This window comes from Gouania willdenowi, chromosome 12 (genome assembly GCF_900634775.1).
Source record: "Gouania willdenowi chromosome 12, fGouWil2.1, whole genome shotgun sequence".
Taxonomy (NCBI): domain Eukaryota; kingdom Metazoa; phylum Chordata; class Actinopteri; order Blenniiformes; family Gobiesocidae; genus Gouania; species Gouania willdenowi.
The window spans coordinates 12,332,676-12,345,426 of NC_041055.1; the positions used below are offsets into that span (position 1 = coordinate 12,332,676).

At 38.4% G+C, this 12,751-nt stretch overlaps 1 protein-coding gene across 15 annotated transcripts in view; it reads left to right on the forward strand.

Moving 5' to 3' along the window:
• Nucleotides 1-12,751, forward strand: part of vav2 (vav 2 guanine nucleotide exchange factor) — a 166,636-nt gene that overhangs the window by 10,038 nt on the left and 143,847 nt on the right. For all 15 annotated transcript variants that reach the window (XR_003675304.1, XR_003675305.1, XR_003675307.1 and 12 more), the window contains one exon: nt 11,505-11,621. Coding sequence is in view for 11 of the 15 variants with exons in the window: in XM_028463684.1 (XP_028319485.1) it covers nt 11,505-11,621 (117 nt within the window). In the remaining 4 variants the exon portion in view is untranslated. The remainder of the gene's footprint in view (nt 1-11,504; nt 11,622-12,751) is intronic.

Below are 12,751 nucleotides of genomic sequence, written 5' to 3' on the forward strand. Positions count from 1 at the left end.
CTTGACTGTCACGTGAAAGAAATGGTTGCAGTAGGAGCAATCTAAAAAAATAAAAAATAATCAGGATTATAATAATGAAAAAATCTGTGAGGCGATCATATTCAAACACTTCATTTGCACCTTTTCCACAAATAACACAATCGAAAAGTTTGTTGTTTGATTAAAAAAAGAAGATATGTAGCCTATGTGGGTAGATAAAACTGTGTAAAGTAAACGCTGTGTATCTGCTAATGATCCTTTAATTTTCTAAGAAGAATTTTGAACGTTTTTCTCTTTTTTTTAACGTGAAAACAACAGCAGTGTATCTCACAATGAAAAAAAAATGATAATAATAGTAATAAAAAATGAAAATAAAAACAAAAATTACTAGTTTAGCGGGGGATAATTAACTAATGCCTTAATGCACATGGTGAGATTAGATACGCTGATAATAACATCTTACCATTCAAAAGTCTGTTGTAACCTGCTGTGACACTCTAAGCTCAGTGGCCACTTCTGTCTGAGAACATCCTGTTTGAAGCTTTGCAATGGCGAGGTACTTTTGATCAGTCATTGAGTGTTGTCTTGGCCACATGATGTCAAAATGTAAACAGCATAATGGGGAGGACATTATGCTGATTAGAGATAAAATTAGCCACTCCCTGCCTTCACCTGGGCCTGCTGTACCATTAAATGTAAATAGGCCTAACCTAAACTGTTTCACACATATAGGACTTCAGGAACTTAACTCTATTATTTCATCCTCCAAACCATCGACCTGCCTTTCAGATCCGATCCCAACTAAGCTGTTTAAAGAAGTTATTCCCCTAGTCTGCCCATCTTTGTTGGAGACAATAAATATATCCCTATCAATAGGCTACGTGCCACAGTCCTTTAAAGTAGCTGTAATCAAACCCCTTCTCAAAAAACCTACTCTTGATTCCAGCACTTTAGCAAACTACAGGCCTATATCTAATCTTCCTTTTATTTCAAAGATTCTTGAGAAAGTTGTGGCAGCTCAGCTCTGTGACTTCCTTCAAAACAACAGCCTGTTCGAGGACTTCCAGTCAGGCTTTAGAGCTCAACACAGCACAGAGACTGCTTTAGTTAAAGTAACTAATGATCTACTCTGGGCTTCAGATGAAGGACGACTGTCAGTGCTGGTTTTATTAGATCTTAGTGCAGCTTTTGACACTATAGATCACTATATTCTACTAGAGAGATTAGAGAAATTACTTGGAATCACAGGGACTGCCCTAAACTGGTTTAAGTCCTACCTATCTGATAGGTACCAGTTTGTACACGTGAATAATAAGTCTTCTGTGTACACTAAAGTAAGCTACGGGGTTCCTCAGGGCTCTGTGCTAGGTCCAATCCTCTTCTGTATCTATATGATCCCCCTTGGTAATGTTATGAGAAAATACTCTGTTAACTTCCACTGCTATGCTGATGATACCCAACTGTATGTATCAATGAAGCCAGGTGAGACAAATCAGCTATCTAAACTTGAGGCCTGTCTAAAGGACATTAGGGCCTGGATGGACCAAAATTTTCTTCTTCTCAACTCAGACAAGACTGAGGTCATTGTACTGGGCCCACGACACCTTAGAGAAACCTATGCTAGCCTAACTGCCCTAGATGGCATTACTCTGGCACAAAGCACAACTGTTAGAAACCTTGGGGTTCTATTTGATCAGGACTTATCCTTCAACTCTCACATAAAACAAACTTCAAGAACTGCCTTCTTTCATCTCCGTAACATTGCTAAAATCAGATCTATCCTGTCTCAGGGCGACGCCGAAAAACTAGTCCATGCTTTTGTTACCTCTAGACTGGATTATTGTAATTCTCTTTTAGCAGGCTGCCCGAGCAAGTCGCTTAAGACACTTCAGCTGGTTCAAAATGCTGCAGCACGTGTACTGACTAAAACTAGGAGAAGAGATCACATTACTCCTGTATTAGCCTCTCTGCATTGGCTTCCCATAAAATATAGAATAGAATTCAAGATTCTTCTTCTCACTTATAAAGCCCTAAATGGACAGGCACCAGTCTATCTCAAGGAGCTTGTAGTGCCATACAATCCCCCCAGAACACTACGCTCTCAAAATGCTGGACTACTCGTTGTTCCATTCATCTCTAAAAGTAGTATAGGAGGAAGAGCTTTCAGTTATCAGGCCCCACTTCTCTGGAACCATCTACCAACCACGGTTCGGGGGGCAGACACCCTCTCTACCTTTAAGGTTAGGCTCAAAACATTCCTCTTTGATAAAGCTTTTAGTTAAGGAACCAGCTCATAGCTCATAATTAAGATGCAATAGGCATAGACTGCCGGGGGGGGGGGGGTCTGGCATGCTCGGTTGGAGAGAGGTTGGAGAGGGCGTTAAGAGAGAGGTCATTTAGGTTAGAGAGGGACCGGAGAGGGTCCCATTCCTCTTTCAAACACTCCCTCTATGTCTGCTTCTTCCCTTGTGTGTTTGCTCCTGTACTCCTTCTGGCTTTTGTCTTGCAGGTCCGTGGGATCCTCAGTGTGGAGTTACAGAGACTCAGCGGCTCTGTCTCCACCCTTTTCTCTGCACACACCCAACACAGCATAACGTGGATGGCTGTTCATCATAGGAATGGGATCCACACAAGGTTCCTGCTGCTTAACAGAAGGTTTTCCTTGCCGCCATGATGAATTCATGTTGGGTGTGGGATACATATGTATGTGTATATACGTATATACGTATATATGCATATGTGTGTATCCATAAAATGAAGAGTCCGTCCTTAAGACTGCTCTACTGTAAAGTGCCTTGAGATACCATTGGTTATGATTTGGCGCTATACAAATAAAGATTGATTGATTGATTGATTGACAGTTTAAATACCATTTCTAATTGAACCAGGACATGTATTGGTCGATTGATGGATCAAGCACCTGTTGTGAATTTTGCCGTTGAGCTTCTTGTTAGACAACAGCTATTTGTGCAATAAGTACTGAAACATTGGACAGTCGGACATGCCCATTCCAAAGTGTACAGAAGGTCACATTAAGTTCACGTGTAAAGGTTAATCCTGAAATTTCACTCAAAAGCTAAATATACCTAACTTTTTGTGAGTAGTATATTTCTTTCAACGTGTAATCTGTGACACTATATTTTACGTTTCAATCAGTGACTTAGCAGTAAAAAGCCCTTAAAAGACCATAGTTGAGATGCAAAGTGTGTGCGCACATTGCACCGAAATAACGCTTGGAACGCCAATGCCTGCAATGCTGTGAACTGACCTCTGAACCACAGGCACCTTAAAAAAAGTAAATTAAAGCACGTTAAAATGATCATGTGGTAAAAACGCATTAACTCTGACAGCTAAATATATATACAAAATAGTATAGAAAAAAGATCGTGTTTTATTGGTGTTTATAAACTTTTAAAATTTTCCTCAAAAAAACAACTGCAATTTTCTAATATTTACATATTCTACAAAAAAAATTTTATGCTTCTCAATGTACTTATTAGAAGACTTATTACAAGATTTGTGCGTAAAACACCCCTTATTATGCACTATATTCATTTTGTTTTCTTTTAAAGATGTGCCTCATAGTGTCTGTCATAGGTGTCCCGATCCGATGTTGATATTGGATATCGGTCCGATCAGCCAGAACATGAATATCGGATTTTATCGGATGGAATCTAAAATCACCGATATAAGCTTTCCGATAAAATTTTCCGCTCTAGCACTTCTATCCATAGGTGACTGTGGTTCACACTCTGACAAAGTAACCTATGATTGCTGGCTATTGTTCTCTGTTTGAGTAACATCACTTGATCAAGCCTTTTCTAACATTCCACATTACAAAATAAGTCATAAAAGTACAGTATATATGATTCGTGCTGATATTATATCGGATCAATATTGGTATCGGCCGATACGCAAGGCTGCAATATTAATATCAAATATCGGAAGTGAAAAAGTTGTATCGGGACATCCCTGGTGTCTGTAATCCACAATCACTAGTACAGTGCCCGTCGGAAGAATGCATTCATGGGGGAGCTGAAGTAGAGTTGTCATTTATGGCCAAATGAGAATGTGTTTGAAGGTTGGATGTACAAAGAGGTGTACATACTCTGTAGTGCTATAAAGGGGTATATTTGCGGGTGCAAATTAAAAAAGCGTGTATGATTTCCCTGGTTCAATTGTATGGGACATGTGCATGATGAATGTGTTTGTTGGTTTTTTTACTCATTTTTATATTTTATTTTGTTTGGTGTATTTTTCTGGAGTCTTTGTGTGTATTTGTGTTATTGTGTATTTTTGTATAACGTTTTTTTTTTGCCATTGTAGTGTGATTCTGGAGTCATTTTGTGTATTTCTGTATCTTTTTTGGTGTAGTTTGGTGCATTTCTGTTGTCATTTTGTGTATTTTTTGTATAAATATTTAGTTTTCTGTATTTTGAGTCATTTTTGTTGTTTGGTCTATTTTTCTATAATGTATGTTTTTTGGAGTCATTATGTGTATTTTTTTTATTTTTCAGTTGTCTTTTTGTGCATTTTTTGTATATTTGTTTTTTGTTGCCATTACATAAAGTTATGGTTAATAAATGTATCTCTAATTTCCTATTATTAAACTAGATCAAGCTGATTTTGTAATCATTCAGTATATTTAGGTGTAATAATCTCAATATTTACATTAGTCTAATGGGACCAGCTTTGTCTGTGAACACGTGAAATATAATAAAAAAGATATTGCATTTCACAAGTTTGGACGGATGCATAGTGACATTAATATTATGCTAACATTTATTTCACACGTTTGACATGTTTAGCTTTTATCCATTTCATACAATTCTTAAATCTGACCATAAACAAATCAATGGCTATCTGTGGCTTTATGACAGTAAGACGTGTTCTTTTTACTTGGTCTATTCCTTATATGGAGTGGTTAGCATTAGCTATTAGCTCAGTGTGTCGTGTGTTAGCGCAGCATAGTTAGCTTTAGTTAAGTTTCCAGTTCATAATCATTGCTACAGGTTCATGTCTGTACCCGTGTTTACGGAACTTTGGGTGGATCTGATGGAGGAAGCTTCAGGTAGCTGAGACAAGCACCGCTGTGTGTGTGTGTGTGTGTGTGTGTGTGTGAGTGAGGGCTGGGGGTGGGAGGGGTGGTGCACACCACGGCCGCGGAGGCTTCGTTGCGGAGCTCCCGTAAACAGCGTTCCTCTCCAGAGAATAATAAGTTGACAACATACAGGGGCAGTTTTGGCCTGTGGAACAAGGATTTTTTTGGGACATTCTTGGCTAAATTGAGGGACAAATGGCCCGTGGCCCTCGCTAATTTCTGACATGAGAATTTATTGTTTATATCGTGGGATGGCATATTCTTACCAGTAAGAATGTTTTTGACGATAAATCATAAACGATAAAAAATCGCACATTCTTAGCCACGAGCTATTTGTCCCTCAATTTAGCAAAGAATGTCCCTAAAAACCTTGTTCCACATCCCAAAATTGCCCCCAAGTTTTTTGTCAACAACTCATTATTTTCTGGAGCGGAGCGCTGTTCACGGAAGTGCCTCTACAGTGTGCGCCGCCACCGCTCCCACCACTCACACACGTGGCTCTACTTGTCACAGCTGCCATGTAGCGACACATCACGCACCGCTACTTGGTTAAAACCAGACACCCAACAAAGTGAACCAGTCCAAATTCCTCCACCAGATCCACCCAAAGTTCCCACAAACACTCTGACAGAGATGAACCTGCAGCAACACTTATGAACTGGAAACTCAACTAAAGCTAACTAAGCTAAGCTAACCCACAGAAACATCAGACTGGGTTAGGTAAACAACTTCATAACAGGAAGAGACCATGTAAAAAGTACACGGCTTTCTGTCATTAAACCACAAAGAGCCACCGATTTACTTTATTTAACTTTAAGATTTAAAACTTGTATGAAAAGTTAAAAGCTAACATGTCACACGTTGTTTGAAATAAATGTTACCATAAAACAGGGTTGGAGTCAATTAAATTTTTCAGTTACAATTACGTCTTCAATTATCCATGTTCAATTACAATTCAATTATGATTACGCTGACAAGCATCTTTTTAATTACAATTAAATTACGATGATTTTTCTCTCCCTGAAAGTCAATTACAATTACGCTCTCAATTACTAAATGTCCTAACCATGTCTTGAGTCAGCTGTAAAATACATTGAAACAATTATCTGTCATCAAATCTGTTTCTCATCCCTTGGTTACCTTGTTAGACTTAAATTAAGGGTATACCCCTTGACCCCTTAAGCCACCTTTAGGAGGTAAAGGCTGGGATACACTATGCGATTTTTTCAATCGTTGCACTCAGCTCCAGCTCAAACTGTGCGAATCAGACGCAGAGCCCGTAGGTGCGCAGCTCACGATGCATGTTCTCACACTATACGGACCGACACTCTGACACGATCTGACTGCTCACACTGTACGTTCATACACGACACGTCGGGGTCTTGTTTCCGGATATGCAGCGTACAAATTAGAAGAAGAAGAAGAAGAACACTGAAGTGGAGGGACGCTCGCAAATCTCAGCACAAAGAGCTTCAAAAAAGAAAAGACGGGGACGTGATGGACCAGGAGCTGGCTGGACAGACGTTGACAGTCCGTCAATTTTACAGCAGTCCTACGGTGTTTGCGCATGCACAGTGTGAGCGTTTTTACGATAAGCCGGTCCGTGGCACTGCTTCAACTGTGCGATACCCTCATGAGGAGCGACTGGATTTCAAACATGTTTGATTTCCTTACGACCTGCGATTGCTGATCGGGAGCTGGTCGTGAGGTGTTAATCACTTCTCGTAACCCCATGTATACTACACGATGCACGACACAAGATCTAGCAGAGACTCGCACAATCCCACAAAATAGTCGTACGAGTCAAAAGTCGGCTCAAAATGGGCCAGAAATCGCACAGTGTATGCCTGCCTTAAAGCAGACAAGGATGCCAGGTGAACAATTGCAGCCCAGGCCGGGCCAGGTTGTGCATGTGTGAAACAATAAGCCAAATCAGCATTATCAGTACGCATGCGTGATTCCCGGGTCAATATATCCGGGTCAGAGTTCACGACTGCCCAGCGTGGCAACAAAGCCCCTGTCTAGCGGAACAACCGGCTACTTATACGGACTTTTAGGCATTTACTTTGCTTAAGGTCGTTTTAAGGCAATATGCCAGGGTCCCATTGTTCAGTGCGTGGCTGTTCCAACGGTACACGTGGGCTTAATACGTGGATGAAAGAGTTTTGCCCCGTTCACGAGTGCAATAAAGGAACCTCACGATGTATATGCGACCCGCCATACGTACTCATCCCATTTCCTACTGAAAGAAAAGATCCAGAACGTCGTGCCGAATGGATTAAATCAGTAAGTTTGACATATACTGTACTACATTAAAGCTAACTAGTAAACTAGTATATAAATATTATATTGTGGTGTACATGTTAGAGAGGTGTCTCTCACCCAGCAGGTTTCGGGGGTTTGTTGGCGTCCTTTTCTTTCTCGCCACAATATGCCCGATCCCCCCAAGATCAACTGTCAACATCGATCTCGAGCAGAGATTTATAATCAAGGTTGACAGCCTCTCGTTCCTGACTCGGCCATGTTTACGTTTTATGATACGAGCTAGGCGGGAGCTGGGTAGTCCTGACCTTTGACCCGGACCAGCATGCTTTGGGCGCAGCGAGATGCCGAATCCGCTTATAGGGGGCCCATTGTGAGGCTTGAGTAAGTGTTAACTTCTTAGTTAAAGAGACCTTGTTGTTCTCACATGTATTCTGTAAACAGGGACAAGGCTGGCCTGAGAGATATGTGTAAGCCATAGAGTTTTTAAAAATGTTTTCATGTCAATTACAATTACAAAGTAAATGATCTGAAATCAATTACAATTCAATTACAATTACAACAGCACATTTCAAGTACAATTTAAATTATAATTGTGCCATAATTGTAATTAATTATCAATTATGCAATTACAATTATAATTGACTCCAACAGTGATGTTGATAGGTTTTCATTGTAGTGAGTCCCGGGACCCACAGGTGGTGATATGAGTGGGTCTCTGGGAAATTCAATGGGTCCCCAATGAAAAAAAATGATTTCTTTCTATTTCTTCTATTCTTCTATTTCTTAAATTGTAGTGTTAAACTCTCTTAATGGTGGTATGATATGGCTATAATTAGCAGATATATTCATGTATGTTCAAAATGTATCTGAAATTAAACACATACAATTTCAAATCTGAAAAGTTTATTGCACAACTGTCACAGTGGCAGGTTATATTGCACTTTTGTAGCAACATAAAAGAGCACCAAAATAAATGACTAAAATTCAAATGAAAACAAAATGGTGTCTGTTGTACAAAAATAAATTATCATTAAAAGTGTTGATTTTAACACAAACAAAACATTCTCATCACCATGACAGAGTCAAAAAATAAATTGTCACCAAAATAAGACCAGAATCTTCTTGTCTGAAGATCAACTAAATCAAATGAACTGAGTCAATCACTATGAAACTTATAGCACACAATTTAACTTAACTAACAGTGCAAAGTATGTTGGTAAAAATAAAATGATGCAGATATGTTTGTGGTGTATTGTAAACAGTAGTTAACTGGCTGATTGTTGTTGTAGCGGCTAAACTAGCATGTACTCAAGGGGATCATGTCTGCGCTGAGTTCATGCGTAAAGGGGTCCGCTGACTGCTACATTTCTTTTGCTAGTCACTGTGATTTTAAACATAAGTTGTTGTTCACCATGTGTCGTTTTTCATGGTAAAAATGAGGTGCGTTCCTGGGACGCATGGATAGTGGATTTAATTCGTCCTTTTAGATTTTATGCGTCAGAGACGCAGGACGCCTACCTAGCAACATCACTGACCCAACCCTGGCATAAAACTAACGTCATTATTCATCTGTCCCAACATGTGAAACGCAATATTTTTTAAATTATATTTCACATGTTCACAGACAAAGCTGGCCCCATTAGACAGTAATGTAACTATTATTAATGATTAAATCATCAAGTCTGATCTGGTTTAATTATAGGAACACAGAGAGACATTTATCTACAATAGCTTTATGTGACATATTTTCAGATGTAAAATAAACAAGATTCAGCAGCTGTGGTTTATATTAAACAGTAAAAACATGATTGGAGTTTTTGCTTTTAATGTGCTTTTATTTTGTTGTTTATTTTAGAATAGAATTTCATTATAATTGAGGAAATAAAATAATTGCATACAATAACACTAATAGAGTGACCCACATGCACAAAAATATTCTATAAAATATCAGCCATTGTAGCCTTTTTTCTTGTAGGCATGTGGAAGCAGAGGAGGTCTGTCACTTTGATACTGTTTATAACATTGGTTTTACAAAAGTGCTCAGATCAGCATAAAGCCATGGTCTCCCTGAGTCCGAATATGTGATCACAGCCACCATCATTACACTTAAGCTGGGTGTTGTCACCCTCTTTATTTTCTCCACATCTGCCATCGTACTGGTTAAATAGATTAAATCCCATAACACAATATGCACAACAGTATCATCACATTACACTCTCAGCAAAACCAAAACAATTGACTTATTAATTTCCCCACTATTTCCACTATCCCATCCTAACTCCCTCACCCCTGTTCCTTCCCCCCTCATCAGGAGGTAGGCAGATGAAAAAAGAAATATGAAACACTATTTGCTCAACAACATAATGGAATTGGAGTGCATGCAGTGTTCCCTGCTATTTGTTTCACAAACAGAACTGACAACTTTTTTTTTAAAGACACTATTACGATCATTACTATTAACTATTAACTACTATTAACAACTTGTTTCCAAGTTCATTTAGCATATTTATGTAGAGGGTTTATTAAGTTTTTTATGATGAATTAACATGTTTTATCTTTGTTAGAAGAGGAATAACACTGTTTCATAATAGCTCACGGTGTGGATTCTTGTCAAACTATCTACTCTTCTCGGGGTGGTGTGTAGATCAGTGGGTTGAGCGCCCGCCCCATGTACAGAGGCTATAGTTCCTCACCTGCAGCGGGTCCAGGTTCGATTCCCGGCCTGGGACCCTTTCCTGCGTGTCATTCCCTGCTCTCTCCAACCCCCTTCCTGTCAAGCAACTGTCATATAAAGGCCACTAGAGCCCAAAAAAAAAATCTACTCTTCTATTGCAAAACATTTTTGATACACAAACCACAGACAAATAGTTAAGTTTATATGTTAAACAACTGAGGCTGCACAATTAGCAATTATTCTTGTTTAAAGCTTTTCTTTTGCACCCTAACTGTTCACATATTGTTTGTTAAAAAGTTGTTGAATAAAAACACAGATGTATCCCTAACAGAGGAAGAATAATCGTGAATAATAATTGTTATTCAAATATTGATCGAAATAAGAATGATTGTCATTTAGCCATAATCATGCAGCTCAAAAACAACGTTACTGAGCGTTATGCTCACTAAACTGAGGCTAGCACATGAGTAAATAAAATTGGGAGGGCTGGGGATGGTCACAATTAAGAAATAAAATTTATTTTTTTCATTTCAATAATAAAACATGCATAGCTGTCGTAAAAAGACTGCACTACATGCAGCATTGACATACGACAGCATGTGCAGATAAGGTAAAGAAAAAGGAAGTGTACACACTTTTTTTTTTTTGCATGTGCTTGTGTATACACGTGTGTGGAATGAAGCAGAACATTTTTCCTGATACTGAGAACAGCCAGATTGATAGGCACTATAAAAAATACAGGTCTATGTTTAATCTACACTAACAGTCAAAAGTTTTAGGACACCGCACCTTTTCTAGTTTTTTTACTGAAAATTTTTCGGTTTATTGTGTCATTGCACTCTGAAATGAAAGCATAGAAGAAAAATGCATTTTGAGTTGAAAAAGAAATCATGGCATCCATGAACAATACTGTTCACCTGATGCTCATGAGGGTCTGGTATCACACTGCTTTTATGCAGACAGAGGGGGTTGGAAGTCACCGAGAAAACACCTGTAGGAATTAGTAGCACCAGCTTTCAAGGCTGATTCAATCTTCTGCAGAACAGGTTTAAATTCTTAACCCATTTTGTGTTCCCTAAAAAGGCCTATTTGTATAATTCTGAAATGTGCATTATTTTTCCGTTTTGGGTAACCAAACCTTTTTTTAACCTCTGGACTTGCACGACTTGAAATACAATAAATAACAAAAAAAATTAGGATGTTCTAAAACTTTTGACTGGTTGTGTATTTATTGGAATGATTCTGTATTCATCTTTCAAAACAATGTGATCATTCAATGTGGTTTTCTATTCCAAATGCAGCAGCTCAAAAATGTAACTCAATGTGACGTTTGCAATTACAGGCTTTCAAGGTAGAACTCTCAGGGGTGCCTAATATGTCGATTGTGTCTATCACACCTCTATTTCCATTGCACACTTTTATTTGATTTTGCAGTTTTATTTTAACACAAACCTATGTCCCCATTTTCTCTCTTGTATTTTGCAGTTCTTGTGCCTAAAGAATATTCGCACCTTTCTCAACGTGTGCCACGACAAGTTTGGCCTTCGCAACAACGAATTGTTTGACCCTTTCGAGCTTTTTGATGTGAGGGACTTTGGCAAGGTAAGTAAATCTGCAAATGTAGAATTTTTTTGCTTTATACTCAGAGCAGGTATAATGAATTGAAAGCATTCCTAATAAGTGATTGAGATTGGCTAAAATCAAATTTTTGTTTGCTACTTGGTAACAGGATTCTACTGGTATTCTAAGATAAAATCAGAGCATTTTTCTGCTTGTAAATTCACTTTGGATGTTTTATAGGTCTAAACCAAGGGCTACATGCTGGAACTGTGCCGTATATTTTGTTTGTTAAAAGCTGTTAACAAGCTGTGAGCTTATTTCTATCATATTTAATGTATTTTTTGTTTGAGAATATTGCTACCAGGCAGCACTTTACAAGTATTGCATTTTTTAAACAGCTTTTAACAAACAAAATATACGGCACAGTTCCAGCATGTAGCCCTTGGTTTAAATGTACTTCTCCACATTGTCTGCATTTGCTTGTTCATTAAAGACTTTAGTAAACCAACAATGTATTTAACATTATACAGAATATGAAAATAAAGTTGAAAAAAAAACTATACTGTTGTAAAGTGCTGCCTAATAATAATAATAATATTCTCAAACAAAAAATACAGAAAATATTATCAAAATAAGCTCCTCATAGCGTGTTAACAGCTTTTATCCCCTGCTATAAAGGCTCTGATGGCAGTTGTTTGCACTAAGGAGGTTTTCTTTCTTGTCGCAGTGATATACACACTCGGTTTGTTTCAGCTTCCTCAGAAGTACAAGGCAAGGCAAGGCAAATGTATTTGTATAGCGCATTTCATACACAAGGCAAGTCAATGTGCTTTACATGATCCAAAAGTGCAACAGAAAACATTCAACAGCTTAAAAATCAATAAAAACATTAAAATCAGCAGTGGAAACATTAAATTAATAATAACATGATTTAAAATCTCCCACTCAATCATACGCAGTAGAGAAAAAGAGTGGCTTTATTTTGGGTTGTTCTTGGGTTGTTCACATTGGATGCTGATTTCAGCTCTGCCGGTAGTTTGTTCCATTGATTTGCAACATAAAAACTAAAAGCAGCGTCACCATATTTACTGTGACCTCTAGGCTCCACTATCTGACCTGTGTCCATAGATCTGAGAGACCTGCTGGGTTCATACCATCTCACTGATGGATTC